General features: G+C 38.5%; 1 protein-coding gene across 4 annotated transcripts in view; it reads left to right on the forward strand.

The window, feature by feature from the left end:
- FSIP1 (fibrous sheath interacting protein 1) overlaps positions 1-23648 on the forward strand; it is a 193676-nt gene that overhangs the window by 59491 nt on the left and 110537 nt on the right. For 3 of the 4 annotated variants that reach the window (XM_077764350.1, XM_077764353.1, XM_077764352.1), the window contains one exon: positions 6030-6170. In XM_077764350.1, coding sequence (XP_077620476.1) covers positions 6030-6170 — 141 coding nt within the window. The remainder of the gene's footprint in view (positions 1-6029; positions 6171-23648) is intronic. The other variant, XM_077764351.1, reaches the window with a different exon arrangement.

Below are 23648 nucleotides of genomic sequence, written 5' to 3' on the forward strand. Positions count from 1 at the left end.
ACTATACGGTTATGCTATCAGACTACAACTGAGGAAGGCTGTTAGATATCCTTGGGTCTAACTTTAGAGAATTACAGAACTCATGAGAGATGGAAGAAAGTGTTTTGGAAGAACTTGAGACCCAGAAAGAGAAAGTGACTTGCTTAAAAGTATATAGCTGGTTATACCAGCAGAACTGGGGCTAAAATCTAACCTTTGGGCCAAAACCTTTGGGTACAGAGAGTCACATTGTCAGAGCAGAACAGAAATAGCCTTGGTAGAATAATATTTGTGTTTTCTTAAAAATAAAATATGACTTCTGCTTATGAAGTTCATACATGTTTATTATAGAAAATTCAGGAAATACAAAAACATCTAAGAAAAATAAGATGAAAGGATCAAAATTTTTACCATCAAATTCAATTTCCTTTCAGTTTCCTTCTTTGCAAACGTGCGTGCGCGCGTGCACACACACACACACGCACACACACACTATACCAGTTAGAATTTTGAGCAAGAAAGAGAAAACACCTAGCTTGGATTTTGAACGTACGTAAGTTAAGGAACTATTTATGGATTTAAAGGAGCCAATTTGGGACGTTAGGACACACAGGACCTAGCAACAGTGTGTAGAGGAAGAAAATGTGTATCGGAACTTAGGAAGATCTGGAGCTGTGGGAGAATGATAAACAAACATTTACAGTTTTGCCGTCCAAAACTGTAATCACAGAAGGTGTGAGCAAAGGACTAAACAATCCTTTGAGCAAAGGACTAAACAATCCTTCCCCCTTCAACATGAGAATCTGAGCTGTAGTTAATGTTCTAACTGCTTCCCCGGCAATATGATGGAAGTTGGAATGTTGGCAACGTTAGGAGGCAACTTTGCTCGTGTTAAAGATGACCCAGGGATTGGGGAAATTATAAAGGCCTGGGGGGAAGCTGTATTTACAGTCTCACTAAGTGCAGTAATTCTCAAGACTGGGCATGTCTCTTGCTGGGACCTTGTGGGGGTGTGCCTGTGGAGTCCTTTCAAGAGATAGTGTTCTTATGAGATATGAAGCTTTCGAGCCAGAGTAGCTTCCTTGCTCCTGAACCTATACTGTCAAGTCACAGACTTTAGCAAAAACTCCCACTGATGAGGGGTACCTGACACTACCCCGCCGTGTGTCCTGTCCTATGTTCATCCAAGTGGATTACCTTCACATGTGGCCTCTGTCACTGAGCATGAATATTCAGTTGAATCTCAGAAAATTTCCTGATGGACACCTTAGGGATATATTGCTGCCCAGACCTTAATGCCAGAGCACGGGGAGAAGGGGAAAATACTGCAAGCTCTCTTTTCTCCTGCTCTCCAGTCCCTCGCCACATTGGTTGAAACTACCCACAAGACAGAGGTCAAGGAGAAAGAGTCTGATTGGCCTAGCTTGAGTCAGGCGTTCTCCCATAGTTTGTTTGTTTATTATTCTCCTGTCGATGGACATTTGCCTATATGCATAAAGCTGCCATGAACCTTTGTGTATGAGGCTTCAGTCATACATTTTCATTTCTCTTGGGTGGATTCACAGGAGTGGAACTGCTGCGTCATAGGGAAGACAAACACTGAACTTTATAAGAAACTACCGAACAATTTTCCAAAGTGGTTGTACCATTTGTGTACTCCCACCAATAACACTTGAGAGTTCCTCTTAGTCCATACCTCTCCAACATTTGTTGCGAACAAAATTTCTCATCTGGGCCATTTTTGTGACTGTGTAGTGATATCTGACTTTGCTTATAATTTACATTTCCCTGATTACTTAATGATGTACAGGACTCTTTCACATGCTTGTCATTTACATGTCTTCTTTTATGAAATGTCTGTTCAAGTCATCTTAAAGCTAGACTGTCTTTTTTTAAAATATTTATTCTTCCTTATTTTATTATTGAATTGTGTGAGTTCCTTACATATTTTGGATACAAGTCCTTTGACAGGCTTGTGTGTCAAATATTTTACTTTCAGTCTGTGGATTGTCTTACTGGTGGCTTTTGAATAAGGAAAATTTAAAATACCATTAAAGTCTGAATTAGAAATGTTTTTCTTTCTGTGTCTTTTCTATGCCTACTCAAAAATTTTAAAAAGTCACAGTAATAGATTATTAAAATGCTATCTCTTAAAAAAAAGATTTCCATTCAAAAATGAAATCCAACTTGGATGTTTTTCATCTCACTATGATTTATAGACTGAATTTGTGTCCTCTCAAAATTCGTATGTTGAAATCTGATCCCCAATGCGATTATATTTGGAGGTCAGGACTTTGGGGGTGATTAGGTTAAGAGGGTGGGGCCCCTATGAAGGGGATTTGTGCCCCGACAAAAAAGATGCAGAGAGCTCTCTTGTTCCTTCTGTCATGTGAGGACCCAGCAAAGAAGATGGTCATTTTAGAACCAGGAAGCAGGCCTTTATCAGACACTGAGTCTGCCGCTGCCTTGATCTTGGATTTCCAAGCCTCCAGAACCATGAGAAATACATTTCTGTTGTTTATAAGCCACCTTCCATGTGGTCTTCCATACTAGCAACTCAGATGGACTAAGACACTGTGGTATCTTACTTCATTGTAGATATGTCTTTATAAAAGTTCATGAAATGTTGAATGCTTAAAGCTGCAGAGAGACTTTCATACTGTCTTTTCCAAATGCCTCCCTAACATTAGGTTACCTTCTTAAAAATATTCCTGATAATAATTCAGCCTCTGGATGCTTCTAGAGATTGAGAGCTACCAGAAGTGAGTCTCCTTTTGTGGGAAACAAAATGCAAAATAATCGCTTCTTGAAATTGAAATACTCTTTTAAGAGTGTCCTCATTAGATCTTTATACAATATAGGGGGTGCCTGGGTGGCTCAGTCAGTTAGCTTCTGACTCTTGATTTCAGCTCAGGTCATGGTCTCACAATCTGTGAGATCGAGCCCTGTGTCAGGCTGTGGTGACAGCATGGAGCCTGCTTGGGATTACCTCTAATCCCCTCTCTCTACCCCTTCCCAGCTCGTGCTCTCTCTCTTTTTCTATGCATATATATATAAACTTAAAAAATAAATTTATAAACAATATAAATTTCATTGAAACATTAGTGTGAACAGAGTTCTGAGAACCAAATTACAGTTGACTTTTGAACAGTGCAGGGATGAGGGACACTGACCCCCATTGCATTGGAAAATCTGCATTCTTCCTTCTGACTTTCCATAAACTTAACTACTGTTAACTGAAAGCCTTACCCGTAGTGTAAACAGTTGGTTAACACATTTTGTATGCTCTATGTATTATATACTGTATTCTTACAATAAAGTAAGAGAAAGAAAATGTTATTAAGGAAATCATAAGGAAGAGAAAATACATCTATCGTACTGTACTATTTTTGAAAAATCATCTGCGTGAAAGTGGACCTGTGTGGTTCAAACTCGTGTTGTCCACAGGTCAGCTGTACCGTCTGTTGGCCAGTGCTTACACAGCTTCAGGGTTATAGTTTGTGCTGGAATACAGAGTGGGATTAGTTATGGTCCCTGTCCGAGCAGTGACTGTGTGGTAAGTGCGACAAGGGAACATGTGGCATGGCCAAGGGAATAAATAATTGCCCTTCCTAAGTGTGCGAGGGAACATTTTATAGGGGAAATAGATTTGTGCTCAAGAATAGTAGGAGTCTTCCAGAAGAGCTGGAGGAAAGGGCCATGGAGTGATGGAGAACTAGTAGTAGTGACTATTGCCATGGTCATGGGTAAAAACCCAAGCAATGGGAGATGAGGCTGAAGAGCTAGGCAGGGTATAGGCCAGGAATGATGGAGGACTTTGCTCCATGGCTTTCTCCGTGGCACCTCTGCAAAGGGTGAAGTGAATGGGGAGACTGGTGGCACTCAGATCAGTTAAGAGGCTCAAGCAGTAGCTTAAGTGGATAGTTCTCAAATTTTCAAGTACTTGTATTCAGGCTGTCAGTCCCCTATTGAATCAGAATCTCAGTGTGGAGGCTGGGGGCCTTTGAAAAATTTCCCAGGCTCTGTGAGTGAGTCTGAAGGCCATTGGAGTTTGAAAACCACTGGTTCAGGTGAATGATGAGGCAGTAAGAAAGAGAGGAGGACCTTAACTAAAAGGTATTAAGAAGTGAGATGGTGACCCTTCACACAGAATTGAAGCTAGTGAGACATTTCCCCCAAAAGCTAAATATTTTTAGGTTCATAAAAAAATTACAATATTCCTGTCATTAAAAAAATGGAATTTGTAATAAAATATGGGAGGAAATTGATTTTGAGAAACACTTAATAGTATAGAAAAATAATCAACTTACTTTGATAAGTAAAAAAATTCAAATTGAAAATGGCAGTATGGTGTGATCCAAGTTCTCTGAAAAAGAAACAGTCACAAAAAAATATGCTAAGTACCCATAAATTAAAGCTACATAACAAGGCGCCTGGGTGGCTCAGTCATTTGAGCACCTGACTTTTGATTTAGGCTCAGGTCATGATCCTAGGGTTGTTGGATCAAGCCCCACATTCGGCTCTGTGCTGAGCAGGGAGGCTGCTTATGATTCTCTCTCTCTCTCTTTCTCTGCCCCTCTCCCTCACTCGTGTACTCTCTCTCTCTCTCTAAAAAATAAAAAAAGAATAAAGTATGAAATGAAATAACAAAACAAATTACAAATCATTTAGAGCTAAAGAATAGTGACAATGTCAGTATGATATAAAGCGTAGGTAGAGGGTAATGTGTAACTTTAAATGTACTTTTCTTCTTAACATGAAACTGTTTTATTTGAATTTTCTGTTTCATTTATCAATGGCTGATTAACAATGTCCATGAAATTCAGTGTGTTAGAAACGTTCCAGCTTCTTCTTAAGTTACCTGGAGACAGTGCTGCTCCTGTCTCTGTAATAGAAAGTGACAGGGAATCTGCATAATCAATACTTTTTCCGAATCAGTGTTTTTCACCACAGAGCTGAGGTCCCAAGGCACCAAAATAATCCCAAATACAAGACAAGGAAGCATCTTCAAGGAGTCACAGGATACAAGTACTTCTTACTTGGGGGAGATAATGGACATGATACGGGCTCTGTAAGGGATGAGAATGTCGGAGGATTCTGGTTTGAGTAACTTCAAACATGACGTTTATGACATTATGTCACTTGCCCACACAGCAACACAGAGTAGGAAATCTGTGGGAGAAAAGACAGGAAGTTTAGTTCTAGACATAAGGCCAAATGTCAAATACCTATTTTTATCCCCTAGAAATAATATTAACTTTGAAAATTTATGGTCCTGTCCATTCAAATATTGCTGATAATACTGAAATACTTCCATTATGTAATATTCTTTTCAGAGAACATATTTAACTCACATTTGTTAGGCACTAAGATTTGTTGCATGCCTACTACATACTGTAATGACTTTGGGGCCAGATATTATTATCATTTTGCAGATGTTGAAACTGAAGTTCAGACAGGTTAGTTGATTTCCTAAGGCCATGTTAGTCAGGACTCAAAACTTCTGACTTGCCCCTTCCAGTTCACTAGTAAACATCTGCCTCTCATAACAGGGATAGGCAGGATTTTTTTTCTTGTTATTTATATATGTTAAACTTGGTGTCCAGAGAAAGTGTGATTTGCCCAAGAATTTGAGCTGATATGTACAGAGCAGGGAGCAGAGCCCAGGTTGCTGCTTCCCAGCCACTGCTCTTTTCACTCTAACTTCTTGCTTTCCAGATGATTGAGTTTCTTTTCCCACTTGTTGTATGTATAGTTGGACCTTTCTCCTTCAAAGAGGAGAAGTTAGGAATTTCATAGAAATTATGAATATCATTTTTTAAAAGTAGGCTCCATGCCCAACACGGGACTTGAACTCATGACCCTAAAATCAAGACCTGAAATTAAGAGTCAGACTGTCTGCCAGCTGAGCCACCCAGGTGCCCCTGAATATCATTTTGAAAGGAAGAAATATTGTTTGACAAGCCAAACCAGCCTTCAAAGTTCAGTTGCTTTGGGGTGGCATGTGATGGTATATTTCCGGTCTGTGCATGAATTTTTTTTTTAATTAGGAACCTGACCTTAATGATGATAATAAAAATATGGAAATAACTCCAGGAGAAGAGGTACTTCGGAACACCAAAGAACAACGGGATCAGCAAAACCGGCTGAGAGAGATAAATGACAAACTGAAAAAGATGAAGGAAAATGTGGTAAGTCTTTTTTATTTAAAGTTTAACTGTAACCAGTGATTGTATTTAAAAAACTCTCCAGTTTCCTTTGACTGTTTTATGGCTGGTTTTATATGTTAAATCCATCAAGAAAAACTGACATGGGAGTATGTCAGTAAGACTTTGAGTAAAAGCTAAAAATATGATTCATGGACCTTAACGTAATATTATACTTACTTTATGTGATATAATAAATCTGTGAAATACTATCTGAAGTCAGAATAATGATCCATGTGCCTTATATTCTGTGCCTGACAGTGACATAAATGTTTTTTTAATGGAAAAATCTGGTAATTATTCTCCATAAAATCATCTTTATATATCGAGCTTATGGCTTAAATAGTCCCACTTTTTGTTCATACTTCATAATATATTTTTACTCAATTTTAATTCATTCTAAATCCTTTGTGTGCCTATTTCATGTTTTAATTGCTTGTCATCGAAAGACATATCACTGCTGATGAGAGAAAGCTCTTCAATCAACAAAATTGTGAGCTGGTTGGTATTCAGAACCCATTAGAGATGCTCCCTAATATTCTGATTTTCCAGCTCCCCGTATGAAGCTTCTACCTGGCTACTTGCTTTTACCTAAAATTGAACATGACAAGGCTAAACTTGTGATTCCACCTACATCCTCTCTCCCAGGGCTGGTCTTGTCATAACTGCCAGCAGCACCCACTTTCTGTCTCCTCCTAAATCCTATTATCTTGGGTGATCTTCAAGCCTCATTAACTTTTAACCAGTATGTCTAATCTGCTGTCATATCTTGCCACAGTTCTTTATGACTCTTTGAAAATCTTCTCTCTTGTTGTCCTTGCTTGTATCACCCTTCTGTCAGCCCTGTCCCCTCCTGTCTAGCCACTTAACCTGGTCAGCCTTTTCTCTTATTATTTTATTTTATACGATGTTCCAGGGGAGTGAGCGTCAGGCAAGTGGTTTTGAGTCCATTCTGATCTCCTTAGAGCTCTCCAAGAGCGTGCACCCGTCCCGACTGAGATCCTTCACCCCTAAGGACCGTGTCCCCCAGAATTGCTCTTAACCGTTTGCCAGCCATGGACAGCAGCCCTGACCCTCAGCCTAAAGGATAGCTAGGTCTACCTAATGAGAGTCAGGCAACAGTTCTAAGGGGGAATGTGCGCTGTGCTTCTCTTTAGAATTCATTTTTGTTTATTTTTCATGGGAAATTAAGTGGAAATTATGTTTCCGGGAGACTTTTGTTTTTATTTTCTGAGGGATGTTTTTTTCTCCTTGAGTCTGTTGATATGGGGAGGAAGTAGAAGAGGTAAGAATGGTTAGGGAGTGTAAAGAGGCTCTTGGCCAATAGTTGTGGTGGTGGTGATAGGGCATTGCAAACTTGATGTGGTAAATAAGATGTTTGTGGTTTGACTGGCTTTGAAAATGGTTGGCACTTCTCACCCCATGCCTGTCAATCCAAGGCCATCAAAGCCTGTCATTCTCCGTAATTCACTTTTCCTGATTTCTCACCATTTGTTTTATGCCTTAGACATGTATCCATTATTTTCTACCATGCCTCTGTTATTATTTAATTTTTGACTCAAAACCTGGGTCCTTTAGGAAATCTTGTATATTTTTCCAGTGCCATATGAAGGTTGGTTAGACTTATAGAAGTTTGACAGATACCAAGAGTTGATTGTTCTCTAACTAGAAAAGAATAATATGTAAGTAGAGAAGAACAACTGCTGTGGGCCTCCAGTGACAAGTACTTGGTAACTTAGTACCTTACCTAGTCTTTATAACCACTCTGTGAGCTAAACACTATGATCTTTGTTTTCCAGACAAGGAAATAGAGGCATGGAGAGCTTGAGTAACTTCCTCAAGCTCATGTCGCTACTGAGTGGCAGAGACAGGATTCAAATGATTAGCTTTCCACAACTGTTTTGTTGTTTTACAGTCAACTCTTTGAGAAACTTGTGTGATAAAGGCATATGTGTGTTGACCTGTCTTGTCTTTATGCTTTAATTGCTTAGAGTTTCATAATATCTAATGAATCACGTATATCACATGTGTGTGCTTTTTAGGGAAGATACTGTGTCTGTTTAAAACTCTGCAAAGCCCATTGCACCTCATAGATGTCTAGGTACTTTGTGGATTGCGAATCTAGAGACCTGACTCCTTGTTTCAGAGTTGTGGGACCTGCTCTGTCACCTTGAATAAGTCACTTAGTCTCTTGAAGACTTGGTTTTCTTACTTTAAAATCAAGAGAGTAGAGCTAGATGACCTCTCTCCTTCTGCCTGTGATTGTTGGCATATTTGGGGTGAGAAATGATGTCATTTATAGCATCTAAAGCTTAGTGTGTGTGCTTTCCAATTGTTTATAATTAATTGGCTTTAATATTTAAAAAAAATTTTTAATGTTTATTTCTGAGAGAGAGAGAAAGAGAGACAACATGAGCAGGGGAGGGTCAGAGAGAGCAGGAGACACAGAATGTGAAGCAGGCTCCAGGCCCTGAGCTAGCCGCCAGCACAGAGCCCAACGCGGGGCTCCAACCCGTGACCTGAGCCAAAGTCGGACACTTAACCGACTGAGCCACCCAGGTGCCCCGTTTTTATATTCTATTGAAAGTTGCTTTTGGAAGTTTACTAACACTTTTTGGGAGAATGTGAGATTGTCTTTCATGTGTCTAAGCAAAGTTAGCTTGCTACCTGTAGAGCAAAGAATATGTTTTCCGAGTGATTGCTTCTGGAAATGGCTAATTTTACAGTTTTGTCTTTCTCTTCCTATTACAAGAGAACATTGTTTCAAGATCACTGATTTGGATAAAAGCAGTAATCTGTGGCCATTGAATTGGTGATTTAGGTACAAGGTCCACATTCAGTTTTAGGGATGAACTAGAGAAAGAGTGAGGGAAAGGGCGATGTCGAAGCCCTGTGGGTAGTCCTGGAGCCACCCGATTCCTAGGTTTGATTTGTCAGTCAGGGCTGACAAAGTGACTTAATTCTTTGTTTCACATGGTAGGCCAAGGCTGCAAATGCACATCTGCTTTGGTCAAGGTTGGTTGAGGAACTGGGATTTGGTTAAGCCCGAAGGGGGTAGTAGTGGTATTGGTGTCAGTGGATCTTGCTACTAGGAGCTATTAGGAGCTAGGGGAAGTAGGCACAATGAAACGAAATTGAGGCTCACAAGTGTAGCGTGAACTTCAGTGGGCAGACAGGGTCCCTGAATGCCAGCTGCATAAGTAGAGGAAGGATGAGCCATGGCTGCCAGAAGCAGCATATGTGAAACAAATCTTTAGGATTCGCTCACTGTGAGTCAGCAACGTAGTGTAGCTGCTATGCTGCATATTATGGGAGGGGTAAGCAAAATGGATCTTATTAGGATAGTACAGTGACAAGGATGAGGAAATGATTTAAAACCAAGACATATGAAGGATTGTTGATGGGACTGAGTATATTTATTTAGCCTGGTGAGGAAGAGGTGTGTGTGTGTGTATGTGTGTGTATGTGTGTGGTGAGGAAGGTGGGAGGTATGGTTTGGTGGAAAATTCACACAGTATCTACTTCCCAAAGACAATTAAAAGATGATAGTGTAAGTATTAGTTTTAATCTTTGATAGTATAGGAAAAAAGCATGGTGATTAGGAGGCCATGAAGAGACAGATTTCCGGTAAATATTAAGAAGAGAGAATTGTCTGAGTGGGATTGATCTGCCTGGGGCAAGGTTTTCAAGTTAGGCTGGGGTGAATAGAGAGGGTTTTAAGTATCAGTAGGACGGCTGGATGGTTTCGGTCACTTTCTCCAGCACAGGCAGGCAGCTTGTGTGTGGCAAGTGTGTGGTAGGGCTATGCTTCGAGCTCTTTTTCATACATAGCAGGTGGGGCTTGTGCTGAGCCACTCACTTCTTGCCTGGTTGGTTCCCATAGGGTTGGGAGTATTGGCTTTGACCATGGATGAGAGTTCCTCTGTCAAGCTAACTACTTGTGTGGAGATAATTTGAGAGGATAGAATCAAGAGAAAATGAAAATAGCCATATTCATAGAAGAGGCGACACAAGACAGATCCCACAGGCAACCTCTCCATCATTTGCATACAGTGGTCTCTAATTCCTGTCCCCTGGTTTCCCTGTCTAGCTCAGAGAGTCACTTTGTATTCTTTTAGGTGCTATACAGGCTTCTCTGCCCATTCACTCTTAAACCCACTCTGCTTTATTTTACTCCTTGGGATATAGCTTTGTTATGTAAGCTTTTATACATGGGACATAGTGGTTAAGAGCCATACACTGGAGCAGCCTGCGTGGGTTTGAATCTCAACTCTGTACTTACTAGCTGTGTGACCTTGGACAGATCTCTTGACCTCTCTGTGCTTTAGTTCTTTGATCTGTAGAATGGGATAGTTATAATTAACACCCACGTTATAGACTGTTATGAAGATTAAATTAGTTAGCATACATGTAAAGTGACTTGAACAGGGTTGGGCACATTTTAAGTGCTATCTAAATGTTTACTATTAGTATTATTATTTTTATTATTAATTATTATTAAGATGGCATTTACATATGCTTGTTTCTATGATAACAAATGGAAGGATATAGTAGAGAAGAGGAAATTGAAGATGAAGGTAAGCCTTAGAAAAGAATCAAGGGGCGCCTGGGTGGCTCAGTTGGTTAAGTGTCCGACTTTGACTCAGGTCATGATCTCGTGGACTGTGAGTTTGAGCCCTGCATCAGGCTCTGTGCTGACAGCTCAGAACCTGGAACCTGCTTCAGATTCTATGTCTCCCTCTCTCTCTGCCCCTCCCCACTCACACACACTTTCTCTCTCAAAAAATAAATAAACATTACAAAAATAAAAAAGATAAATTAAAAAAGAAAAAAAAGAATCAAGATGCCCTTTTTCTGACTCCAGATGAAAGGAGACAAGGATGATCCTAGAAAGGCAGGTTTGGACCTGAAGAAGAGAAGGTGAGAGAGGTCATGCCTGAATGTTCTCTCTGTGGTCTGTAAATTAGAGAGCAAGCCATAGGATCAGAATGTGAAGGCAAAATGGGGATGGGGTCTTGAAGCAGGGGAGGAAGGACTGGAATAGACGCTGTGAGGGTGACAGAAAAGCACTAGTAAGCTGTGAAGACAGCCCAGCTGGGTTGGACACCCTAGCTATGAAAAGGAGCCAGTCAGTGACCTTGGGGTCTTTTCTGACTGCCCTCAGCAGTCTACCGAGAATGCAAAAAGTGGGTGGAGAGTTAAGGCAGGGGTGAGGAAGAGGCTGGGTGATTACAACAGAAGATGAAGATGCATCCTTCGTCTTTCGTGGTAACTTCATCTTTTGTGGTAACTGGGAGACCATAACTAAAATGGAGAAAGGAAACAAAAGTAACATGCCTGCTTCAGGTATCAGCTGGGACCTTCTTGCCCTTCTTCAACCTGGTTTTGTAACTTATGATTATGTACATAGAATAGAATTGCGGACAGCTATCAAAAGAATGAGGTAGATCTCTATATCTTACAAAGACGTCTGTGATATAGTATTTAGGAAAAACAGTCTGTTGCTTAAGAAAATAATCAGTATGATTCCAGGTTTAGTTTTAGAAAGTCATAGGAAAATCCTGGGACAATATATTACAAATGTGAAACAATGATAACTTTTAGTAGGGATGGGATGGGTGGGGAGGTGAAAAAAGGAAATTCACTTTTTATGACATACACTATTGAAAGGGTAAAGTGTGTTGGAATTATGAATGCTTTTTAAATTATTTCTCATACATTTCTCTATATCCAAAGTTTCCATGATATATGTGTATTGCATTTGTAAATAGAATCAGCGTTTCAAAATATGGAAAGCATTGATGTATACAAAAGATCATTACTTATTGTCTATGCATTTAGAAAAATAGAGCGAGGCATCATAAAGAGAATGTTCAGCTTTACCAGTGATTAAAACTCATATTCAAGCAATCTTTAGGCACGTGTACACTTATCAGACCAGCAAAAATAATGATAAATACAATATAATTAGATGGCAGTGGGAGTGGTGTGGAGATGGAGATAGCAATATTTGAACATTATCAGTAGCTATTTATTTATTTATATGATGAAGAAAAAATTTATTTTTTTAATTAAAAAAATTTTAGGAGTGGTGGCTCCGTGGGTTAAACGTCCGACTTCAGGTCATGATCTTGCAATTCGTAAGTTCAAGCCCCGTATCAGGCTCTGTGCTGACAGCTCAGGGCCTGGCCTGCTTCAGATTCTGTGTCCCTCTCTCTCTCTCTGCCCCTCCCCCACTCATGCTCTGTCTCTGTCTCTCTCTTTCTCAAAAATAAGTAAATATTAAAAAAATTTTTTTAATTACAAAAGAAATTTGTAAATTCCAGTACAGCTAACATACAGTTTTATACTAGTTTCAGGTGTACAATATAGTGATTCACCACTTCCATGCATCACCCAGAGCTCATCCTGACAAGAGCATTCCTTAACCCCCATCACCTATTTCACCCATCCCCCTGCCCACCTCCCCAGTGGTAACCGTCAGTTTGTTCTCTATAGTTAAGAGTCTGTTTCTTGGTTTGTCTCTCTCTTTTTAATCCCTTGCTTATTTGTTTTGTTTCTTAAATGCCACATGTGAGTGAAATCATATGGTACTTGTCTTTCTGTGACTGATTTATTTTGCTTAGCATTGTACTCCCTAGCTCCATCCATGTTGTTGAAAATGGCAAAATTTCATTCTTTCTTTGGTTGAATAATATTCCATTGTGTATGTATACCACATCATCTTTATCCGTTCATCTATCAGTGGATAGATGGTTGGATTTCTTCCATAATTTGGCTATTGTGAATAATGCTGTGTATGTCCCTTTGACCTAGTGGGTTTTTTTTTTAATGTTTTTATTTTACTTTTGATAGAGAGAGAGAGCAAAGGGGAAAGGGGCAGAGAGAGAGGAAAACACAGAATCCAAAGCAGGCTCCAGGCTCTGAGCTGTCAGCACAGAGTCTAATGTAGGGCTTGAACTCACAAACTATGAGATCATGACCTGAGCTGAAGTCAGACATTTAACTGACTGAGCCACCAGGTGCCCCTGAACTAGTGTTTTGTATTTTCTGGGTAAATATTCAGTTATTGGTAGCTTTTTAAATTGGTTCTTTTCCCCATGAAAAGCAGTTGGTCAATTTTTATGACCCTGGCTATCACATTATTTATATTTTTGACCTGCATAATTCCGCTTTTAGGAATATATACAAAGAAATAACAGCCAAGGAAAACCAAACTGAACAAAGTAAGGAACAACTTAAATGCTCTCAAATAGAATGCCTAAGCAATTTATACAGTCTATCTCATTAATACTATAGTAGGATAATAAAAATGACAAATCCAAGGATTTTTTTCAATAACGGACCTGTAGCTGGAAATGAGTGATCTCAAACCAGAAATAAAAATTCTAGATAGATTGTAAGTATCAACTCTAACTATGGGATATATATGTGTGTATACTGACAACAACTTGAGGGGAAATAGAATATAAATATTAAGAGCTTCTATTATTTTCCACTTTCTGTTAAATTGCCTTTATTCCTAGGGCACCTGGGTGGTATAGTTGGTTAAGTGTCCAACTTCAGCTCAGGTCATGATCTCCTGGTTCACAAGTTTGAGCCCCATATTGGCCTCTCTGCTGTCAGTACAGAGCCTTCTTGGGATCCTCTGTCTCCCTCTCTCTCTCTGCCCTTTACCTGCTCCTGCTCTCTCTCTCTCTCAAAATAAATAAATAAACATGAAAATTTTTTTTAAAAAATTGCCTTTATTCCTAAAGAAAGGGATTCATCACTGAGGTAATTTTATTATTTCATTGTTTTATTTACATACATTTTAACCCTTTAATGTAACGTTAGGCTTCTTGAGTAATTTATGTAAATAGTAATAACTCATGTTTGGTCTAATTTTTCAGTGGTATTGATTGTTCCATTTTGATAATAAGACTAAGGGGATGTTTTTCAACTAAAGAACATCTTGAGCTTCTAGAAATAGGTAAAAATGCCTTTAATGAAGTTGCATAATAATCCTAGCTTTCACAAATCAGAAGAATTCAATTTTAGTTTTTGCATTTTCCAAGAAAGAATCATTACACTGCTTTCATCTCATGGACTCCTTTAATGATAAAATATTCTCAAAGATGTTTTGTTAGTATTGTTAGCAAAAGCTTTCCATGGTTTCAATCATTCTAAATGCATTGACCACACTTTTTAGGTCTTTATTGTGTCTCTTTTGATTCTCAGTTTGAATTTCATTCATTTTTTTTTCATCATTTGAAGTCTCTACTATTTCTTTCCACATTCTTTCCCTTTTTGGTTTCCTGGAAACCACTGAGCTTGGCCTTGTTTGGTGAACTGCATTGTCATTATTGCATCGAAATGTTTAGCACGCTAAGCCTTGTTGCTGAGGATTGTGGATAAGAATGTGGTTCACAGAGGATAATAAATCCTTGTGTTTTAATTCTTATTTCGACATGCTCTTGCTGTGTAACCCAGTATAAGAACACATGGTCCCCAATCAGAAGGTTGGAGGGTTTCTTCTGCTCAGTGAATGGTGGAGGGCCTACCTTCAATTATCAACATGCCATAGAATCAGAATTATAGAATGTGAGAGCTGAAGTGTTCTTACAGGTCACATGGGCCAGTCCCATGGATTAGAAACCTAGGTCTTGAATAGCTAAATGATTTTTCCAAGACTCACAGTTAGTTAGTGGTAGACTTGGGCCAGTCCCCAAATCTTTTGACATTTTAGCCTGCGAGCATTCCATTACATTCAGTCTCTCCAAGTCACACCTACTCATGTCAGCCAATTTTTTAGCTAAGTTTTGGGGCCACTGACAAATGTAGGCTTCATTCTAAAGCCTTTAAACTGTTACCAACCATTTATACATCTTACCCAAATTCCGTGGAACTCCAGACAAACCTGACATGTTTGTGGTTAAACTGGAAGACTAACTAGTATGTTTTGGTATTCATACATTAAGTAAGGCCTGAGTTGGAAAAGTAATTATACTCTCTCTTTGGTATCATTGTTCAGAACTGTAGACATTATTTAATCTTTCTTTGTCATTTGTAAGAGCTTTTGGGAAGGTGGATGAAGTGTTAACACTGACACATAAACTATTGGTATTTTTATACAGTTTACAGCCTTTACTTTTCTGTCTGCAAGTGTTCGTAGTGTGTGCAGTGATGGTGCACACTTGGTTGTGAAGTTTGAGAGTGGGATTTGCACATTAACAGTAGAACAAATCTTTAAAAATTCGTTCTCGAAATCATAGGCTGAAGGAAACACATTTTGAAACAAGTAAATAGAGCACAAAAGTTTCAGAAGAACTGACTTATTTCTACATCATCTGATGCAGAAATCTTGATAAGACTTTTAGCAACTGAATAGTATCATTTAATGGTTGCAAAACAGCGTGTAGCAGTTACAGGTACATAGCAGGTGTTTGGGAATTATTCTAGAATGAATGGAGCCAGTAACCATTTTACAGTTATCAGGTATATATAGTAAACAAATATGTTGCAGAATAAATTGAAAGCACAATTAGCTATATTGCTTTGGGAGTAAAATATTAAAGGTAATTGGATTTTTTTCACCAACTTATTTTGTTTCAACCATCATTTTAAAAACGTTTAAAAAATACATTAATAGATTTCAGTTTCAAATATGTTTTGGAGCAAGAGGGGTTATATAGGCATTATACATAGTACAAAGTGTAATGCCTATATAATAAAATATTTTAAAAACTGTTAGGGATATTCTCTTCTGGGTTATGACTCTTCACATGTAATTATAATATGTGCAATATTATAATGCAGACTTGATATTGTTATAGAAGGTGTAGGTATTGGGCTATTCCTGAATGATAATATGCAAGTCTTGAAAGTCATCTTAAAAATGAAAATTTTGGTGGCAACTTTGTTTTTGAATATTACCTGTCTTTTAAAAAGCTTTATTGTTGAGCAGAGTCTCTAGAAGTAGGTAATGTCTAGTTAGATTTTATAATAATTCACCTGTTGCTTTCTGAATTAGTTTTCAAAGTTTGTTTGTTGAGGCCATGTGCCATGGATGTGGTGACATGGAACAAGTTCATGTACATATCTCAGGAAATAATATCTTATTAAAGATTATAATTGGGGCGCCTGGGTGGCTTAGTCGGTTAAGCGTCTGACTTTCGCTTAGGTCATGATCTCGCGGTTCGTGGGTTCGAGCCCCGCGTCGGGCTCTGTGCTGACTGCCAGCTCAGAGCCTGGAGCCTGTTTCAGTCTGTGACTCCCTCTCTCTCTCACCCTCCCCTGCTCACGCTGTCTCCTCTCTCCTGTAGAAATAAATAAAACATTAAAAAAAAAGATTATAATTAAATATGATTATATAAAGTTAAAATAAGTATTATAAAGATTATAATATACTACACAGTCACATTTAACCAGTTTAGCATTTATTGACATAAAATTAGAATGCATAAATAATTAAAACTTATGACAATTTTAGAAGTTGAGAGTAAACCTGTTATTTGATTCTTAACATGTGGTAGTAATACTATTTAATTTCTTTCCCAATGCTTAAGGTCATTGTTAGTATCATTTAGTTTAATAAATTCTTCAATTTATTCCCAGTGGAGATGATGCATTCCCAGTAGAGAAGTTATTTGTATTCATATGTAGTCTTTAATCCTTTATTTTTTCTTAAGCAGCTACAGCCAGTATTTTTTTTTTAACAGACCTTCAGGATTCTAGATCTACTTCTTGTTACCATCCAAGGCTACCTCCAGCCAAAGCAGGGGCTCTCTAAAGCAGTGATTTTAATGTGGATGGTTAAAGAACTGTTTGTTATTGGTGGGGGGTAGGAACTTTTACTAGAATATAAGTGCATGTATTTTTACTTCACCAAGAAAAGCTTGCTTGGTGAAACGGTTGATTTAAATTCTGGCATAGGTTCTTACTGCATAGCAGGCCTATTACAAACGGTTTGAGGACTAGCGCTGGCCAGCCGACTACACTTTGAGGAGTGCTGAGTGCCGGCCTGTTCTCTGATCTCTGATGTTGAGCCCATGGTTCTGAGCACCATAGCTCATGGATTTCAGCCACCAAGATGTGGCTGTCTTCTTACTTCTTTACATTCACCTTGTCTTCTAGACCTATGTTCCTACTGGATAGTGATGTCTTAATATCACTGTGTTCTGCCCTGGTCTTTAGTTTCTAGCTCTGTGGCTCATGTATACTATAGGGAACTATGGGTTCCTAGTTTATTGGGTCTGGAGATTATCTTTATTTAGTAAATTCTTATTCTCTATATCTGTCAGTGTGGCTACCATAAAAAACACAAGAAATAACAAGTATTGGTGGTGTAGAGAAAAAGGAACCCTTGTACACTGTCGGTGGGAATGCAAATTGGTATAGCCATTGTGGAAGACAGTATAGAGATCCCTCAAAAAATTAAAAATAGAGTTACTATATGATCCAATAATTCCACTACTGGATATTTACTTAAAGAAAATGAAAACCACACTAAGATATAAGATACATGCACCCTTATGTTCATTGCAACATTGTTTATTGCAAAGATAGCCAAGATATGGAAGCTACCCAGTGTCCATCCATAGATGAATGGATAGAGATGTGATACACACACATACACACACACACACACACACACACACACACACACACCCACCAGTGGAATATTACTCAGTCATAAAAAACAAGCTCTTTCCGTTTGTGACAACATGGATGGCTCTAGAGGGTGTAACACTAAGTGAAAGAAATCAGTCAGACTGAGAAAGACAAATACCATATGATTTCATTCATATGTGGAATTTAAGAGACAAGACAAATGAACAAAGAAAAAAGAGACAGACGAAAAAACGTGAAGAACAAATGGTGGTTACCAGACAGGAAGTGGGTGGGTGGATGGGTGAAATAGGGAAGGGGATTAAGAGTATACTTATCATGATGAGCTGAGTAATGCATAGAATTGTTGCATCACATATTGTACACCTAGAAAAATTCTTGTCTTCAACATTCTGTCTTAACATGATACCATTGGCCACTGACCATAGATGCTAGTGTTTTAGGAAAAAAAGGATATATGATCCTTAAAAAACTTCCCATAAAATTTGACCTAAAAGGTCTATTTTAGTTTTTGAAAGTTGTATTTTAAAAACATGGTTTAATGTTGATTTCTTGTCAAGATCATGTATTAACCTAAGTTTATACTTACTGTGGCTCCAACTATATAGAAAATTTAAGAAAACAGCATAATAGCGGAGAAAGATGTTTATCTTTGTGGAATGCAATAGAACACATGTGAAATGCAATAGAAACCCCAAACTTAGCAGACTTGAAGCTGGAAGTTTGACTGATGTGAGGTCAAATTGATCTGTGTGAGGCCAGGGACTGGAACCAGATTCATGGTGTGCAACTGGCGTTTCCATGGCCATGGAGGAAAGTCAGAAAAAGCTGAAACAAACTGAAAAATACTGCCTGGAGTTATGAATTATATAAAGTTTCATACTTAGAACAGTAGAAGAGTTCTACTTCTAGCTATATGGCAGATAAGGTATTTAGAGAAGCTCCTCGTAGGAAGGTCAACCTAAATATGGTATAGGATGTATTTTTTTAAAGTAATTTTTTAAAGCATGGCTGAGCTGGCAGAAAAGGGAATTCCTGGGATGACAGAAATACAAGACAATGAGGGGAAAGTGACCGCCAGAGCCAACATTTGTCTCTGAGATATGTATTGATCTTCAATGGCTGAAAGCCTGGATTTCAATAGACCTTGTGTAGGGGGCTGAGGAGATGGGGCCCGAGGCTGAGGAGGTCAAATCGGAACTCCCACACAGAGCTGGGTCACTAAGTTGTTAAAACCTCAGTGGGTGAACAAGAAAAAGCCTACCGTGGAGAGGGGAAGATAGGTGTAAGCGGTCTTTGCTTTGGTTGCAGGTGAAATGGGAAAGCAGTCTCCCATGAGATTCTCGAACGCCTGAATGGAGGTAGGGTTTGAGTTTGAGTTCACACTGCTTGCAGGGCCTGAAAAACCTCCAGCTGAATGTTTAGTTGAAAGTGGTCTTAGGTTGGCAGTGCTCCTGGTTTCTGGTTGAAGGAAAAGGAAGTCTCTCTAGAAGGACACAGTGTAAATCTAGATCGTAAAGAGGTCCTACAAATAAAGTTTAAGGACCACGAACTCGCAATAAAGAACACCCCTCTCCCCACATGCATAAGGACAGAAGGCACCACAGCAAGAGTTAATAGAAAAAACACATTATAGAATCAGCTCCACATAGACTGCAGTTTGGAACAGACTGTTTCAGAATGTAAAACAAGTCTGCTTAACATATTTAAAGAAATAAAAGGGGCTTTTGAAAGTATGGCAAAGGAACACTTGAAATGGAACCAATGAAATGAAAATATAATGAAAGTGGAAATTCTTGGCCTTAGAACTTCCCTGATTTCTATACAGGATTCTGGCATTTATACTTATTTTCCTTCTCGTTTTTCTGTAGCTTTTCTAAAGCTTTCCGTCAACCCTATAATGAGAACATCATCGATATTTTCAAATCAACGAGGGGAAAATTGTTACATGGCTTTTCTAGAACAACTGATCTGCTTTTGAATCACAGGGCAGAAGAAAGAAGAGATGTAGTGCAATCACGTACAACCAACATTTGCAAGACTGTGTCTCTGTTATTTTTCTCTGAGTAAGACAGATTTCTTTTGCCCCCAGGTAATCTGCCTTTCCTACGGCTTCTCTTAACCGTAGCTTTTTAAACTGCTAGCTCTTACTATTTGAAATGTGTACATTGAACAGTTTCTTAACTGGAACTCGTCCCAGATTTAATAAAGAAGTCTATTTCCTGAAACATTAAATGTTTTAAAATAGACCTTATGCTTTTAGAATGGTACTAGGGTTACAGAAAAAAATATGTAGAGAGTAGAGTTCCTAAACACCCATCCTCAGTTACCCCAGCTGTTCATATATTGCATTAGTGTGATATGTTGGGAACAAGTGATGAACCAATATTGATACCATTAACTGATGCCCATATTTTATATTAAAGTTCACTTTTAGTGTTGTTTCGTTCTGTAGATTTTAACAAAAACATGATGGCACATTTCTACTATTATGGCATCCTACAGAATAATTTCAGTCCCTAAAAATCCAGAGTTCTACCTATTCATTCTGCCTCCTAGCCCTCTGAACCCCTAGCAACCACTGATCTTTTCTCTTTGGTTTTGCTCTTTCCAGAATGTGTTAAAACCTTGGTTTGCGACCATAATTTGTTCTGGAAACATGCCTGTAATCCAAAACACTTGTATATCAAAATGAATTTCAAGAACCATTGGCTCAGCTGTGATCATGTGACATTGGGCATCACGTACTACTTGTATTGCAAGACATCGCTCGTTTATCAAGTTAGAATTTATTAGAAATGCTTGCTCGTCTTGTAGAACACTCGCAGAACAAGTTACTCGCAATCCAAGGTTTTTGGAATTATATGCTATGTAGCTGATATAAAATTAATGGAGTATTTTTGAGCAGTTTTACATTTATGGAAAAAAAAAAGACACAGGAAATACAGAGGATCTCCATATACCCTCTCATCATTGCTCCCCAATCCCACTTCTCTATCATTAACATTTTGCATGGCACCTTGGTTATAACTGATGAACCAATATTAATATATTATTATTAACTGAAGTCCATAGTTTACATTAGGGTTCACTCTTTATATTGTACATTGTATAGCTTTTGACAAATGTCTGACAAGTATCCATCATTACGATAGTGTACAGAATATTTCATTTCTCTAAAAGTCCCCTGTGCTCTACCCTATTCATTCCTTTCTACCTTTACATAAATTGCTGGCAATCACTGATTTTTTTTATACTATCTTCATAGTTTTCCAGAATGTTATATTTTTACTGTCTTCATATTTTCAGAATGTCATGTAATTGAAATCATATGGCATGCAGAATTTTCAGATAGGCTTCTTTCACTTAGCAGTATCTATTTAGGATCTATTCATGTCTTTTTGTGGCTTACTAAGCTATTCATATTGCTGAAAAATAGTATGGGTTATACGGATGTACCATATTCATCTACTAAAGTGCATCTTAGTTGCCTGCAAGTTTTAGCAGTTATGAATAAAGCTGCTATAAACATTTGGGTGTAGGTTTTTATGTGGACATAAGTTTTCAGCTTAACCAGGAGTGTGTTTGTTAAATTCTATGATAACCTCTGTTTAACTTTGTAAGAAATTGCCAAACTTTCTTCCGAAGTGACTGTACTACTGCATTCCCACCAGAAATAAATGACAGTTCTTTGCTCTGCATCCTTGTCAGCATTTGGTATTGTCATTGTTTTTGATTTAAGCCATTCTGATAGGTATGTAGGGGTGACTCATTTTACTTTGCAATTGCCTAATGACCTATGAAGTTGAACATAATGCTATTTACCATATGTATATTTCCTTTCCTTTCCTTTCCTTTCCTTTCCTTTCCTTTCCTTTCNAGAATCTGAAGCAGGCTCCAGGCTCTGAGCTGTCAGCACAGAGCCCGACATAGGGCTCGAACTCACAAACTGTTGAGATCATGACCTGAGCGAAAGTCAGTTGCCTAACCAACTGAGCCACCCAGGTGCCCCATGTATATTTTCTTTAATAAGGTGTCTGTTTAGATCTTTTGCCCATTTTGAAATCGGATTGTTTTCTTATTGTTGAGTTCTAAGAGTTCTTTGTGTATTTTAGATACAAGTACCTTATGAGATGTGTGTTTTGCAAGTGTTTTTCTTCTGTGGCTTGTCTTTTCATTCTTTTGATCCCTGATCCATTTTTGCACTGTTTAAGGATTATATCTCTTTTGTTACAAATCAAAAATTTCTAGAATATAATTTTAAAATAATGTGAAATACCAGAGTTTAAAACATATTAGTGTGAGCTGTAGTTAAGTGCACTTTTCATAGGTCAAAAATGATAGAGTATTGGCAATTTTGTATAGTCAATCTAATAGAAGCCAAAGCTTTCTCTCTGCAGTTTTCCACCCATCCATAGCAAACCATTATTATGTCTTTGAGATGATTCTAGGCAGAGATTAAGTGCATATTGGAATCAAAAGAAGATGTATATACTATGATCACACAGCTTCAATTTTCAAAGATAGCTTTGGTTTCAATTGCTCTGATCACAAATCACTGAACTATCCTAGTTATTCTAAAGTTTCTTGCTATTTAAAAAACAAAATTTTAATGTTTATTTTTGAGAGAGAGACACACACAGAGTGTGAGCAGGGGAGGGTCAGAGAGAGAGGGAGACATAGAATCTGAAGCAGACTCCAGGCTCTGAGATGTTAGCACAGAGCCCGACGCAGGGCTTGAACCCATGAACCATGAGATTATGACCTGAGCCAAAGTCAGCAGCTTAGCCGACTGAGGCATCCAGGTGCCCCCTTGCTATTTTTTTTTTTTTTAATGTTTATTTATTTTTGAGAGAGAGACAGAGTGTGAGCTGGTGAGGGGCAAAGAGAGATGGAGACACAGAATCCAAAGCAGACTCCAGGGTCTGAGCTGTCAGCACAGAGCCCAGTGCAGGGCTTGAACTGATGAGCTGTGAGATCATGTCCTGAGCCGATGTTGGATACCCAACCAACTGAGTCACCCAGGTGCCCCTAAGACTTCTTGCTATTTAAAGCTACATTTTAAATGGGAACTCACCTGGAACTGGCACAGAATTCCTGTGTCCTAATTTTTCTTTCAGGAAATCTGTTCATTTTTCTGCAGAAGCTTAAGAAACTTTGCTTTACAGGATTCTGCTGCTTGAATTTAGTGGGGGCATCGATGGGTTGCATAGTAGAATAGTGAATGCCTGGTGTAGCTACTCATGGGCAATCATTCTTCCCTCCTCAAAGCCATCCGCTCATATATATTTTAATAGTTTTCTCTGCACTTCCAAATGGAAAGCAATGGGCTAATTATTAGTTTGAGGGTCATAATTCATGATCAGATTTTAAAAATCATGGTGTTCTGGGTGCCTGTGTGGTTCAGTCCATTGAGCATCTGACTATTGATTTTGGCTTAGATCATGATCCCAGGTTTGTGTCATCAAACCCCATTTTAGGCTCTGTTCTGAGCTTGGAGCCTGCTTAGGATTCTCTCTCTATCTCTCTGCCTCCTCCCCTGCTCACACATGTGCGTATGCATGCTGTCTCTGTGTCTTAAAGGAAGAAAGAAAAGAAGGAAGGAAGGAAGAAAAGAAGGAGGGAAGGAAGGAAGGGAGGAAGGAAGGAAAAGAAGGAAAGGAAGGAAGACAGACAAACCATTGTGGTCAATAATGTTGCAAGATTAAATTATTCTGTGAAATAGAAAAAAACAAATCCAGATGTAAAACAAACAAATTTCTATGTATTTAGTATGTATAAAGGTCAAATGTGAGACATAGAGTTAAGCTTTTGATCTAGTGGAGAGCATAGGACAAATATAAAACAGAATAA

This window comes from Crocuta crocuta, unplaced genomic scaffold (genome assembly GCF_008692635.1).
Source record: "Crocuta crocuta isolate KB4526 unplaced genomic scaffold, BGI_CrCroc_1.0 scaffold102, whole genome shotgun sequence".
In the NCBI taxonomy this organism is placed as follows: Eukaryota; Metazoa; Chordata; class Mammalia; order Carnivora; family Hyaenidae; genus Crocuta; species Crocuta crocuta.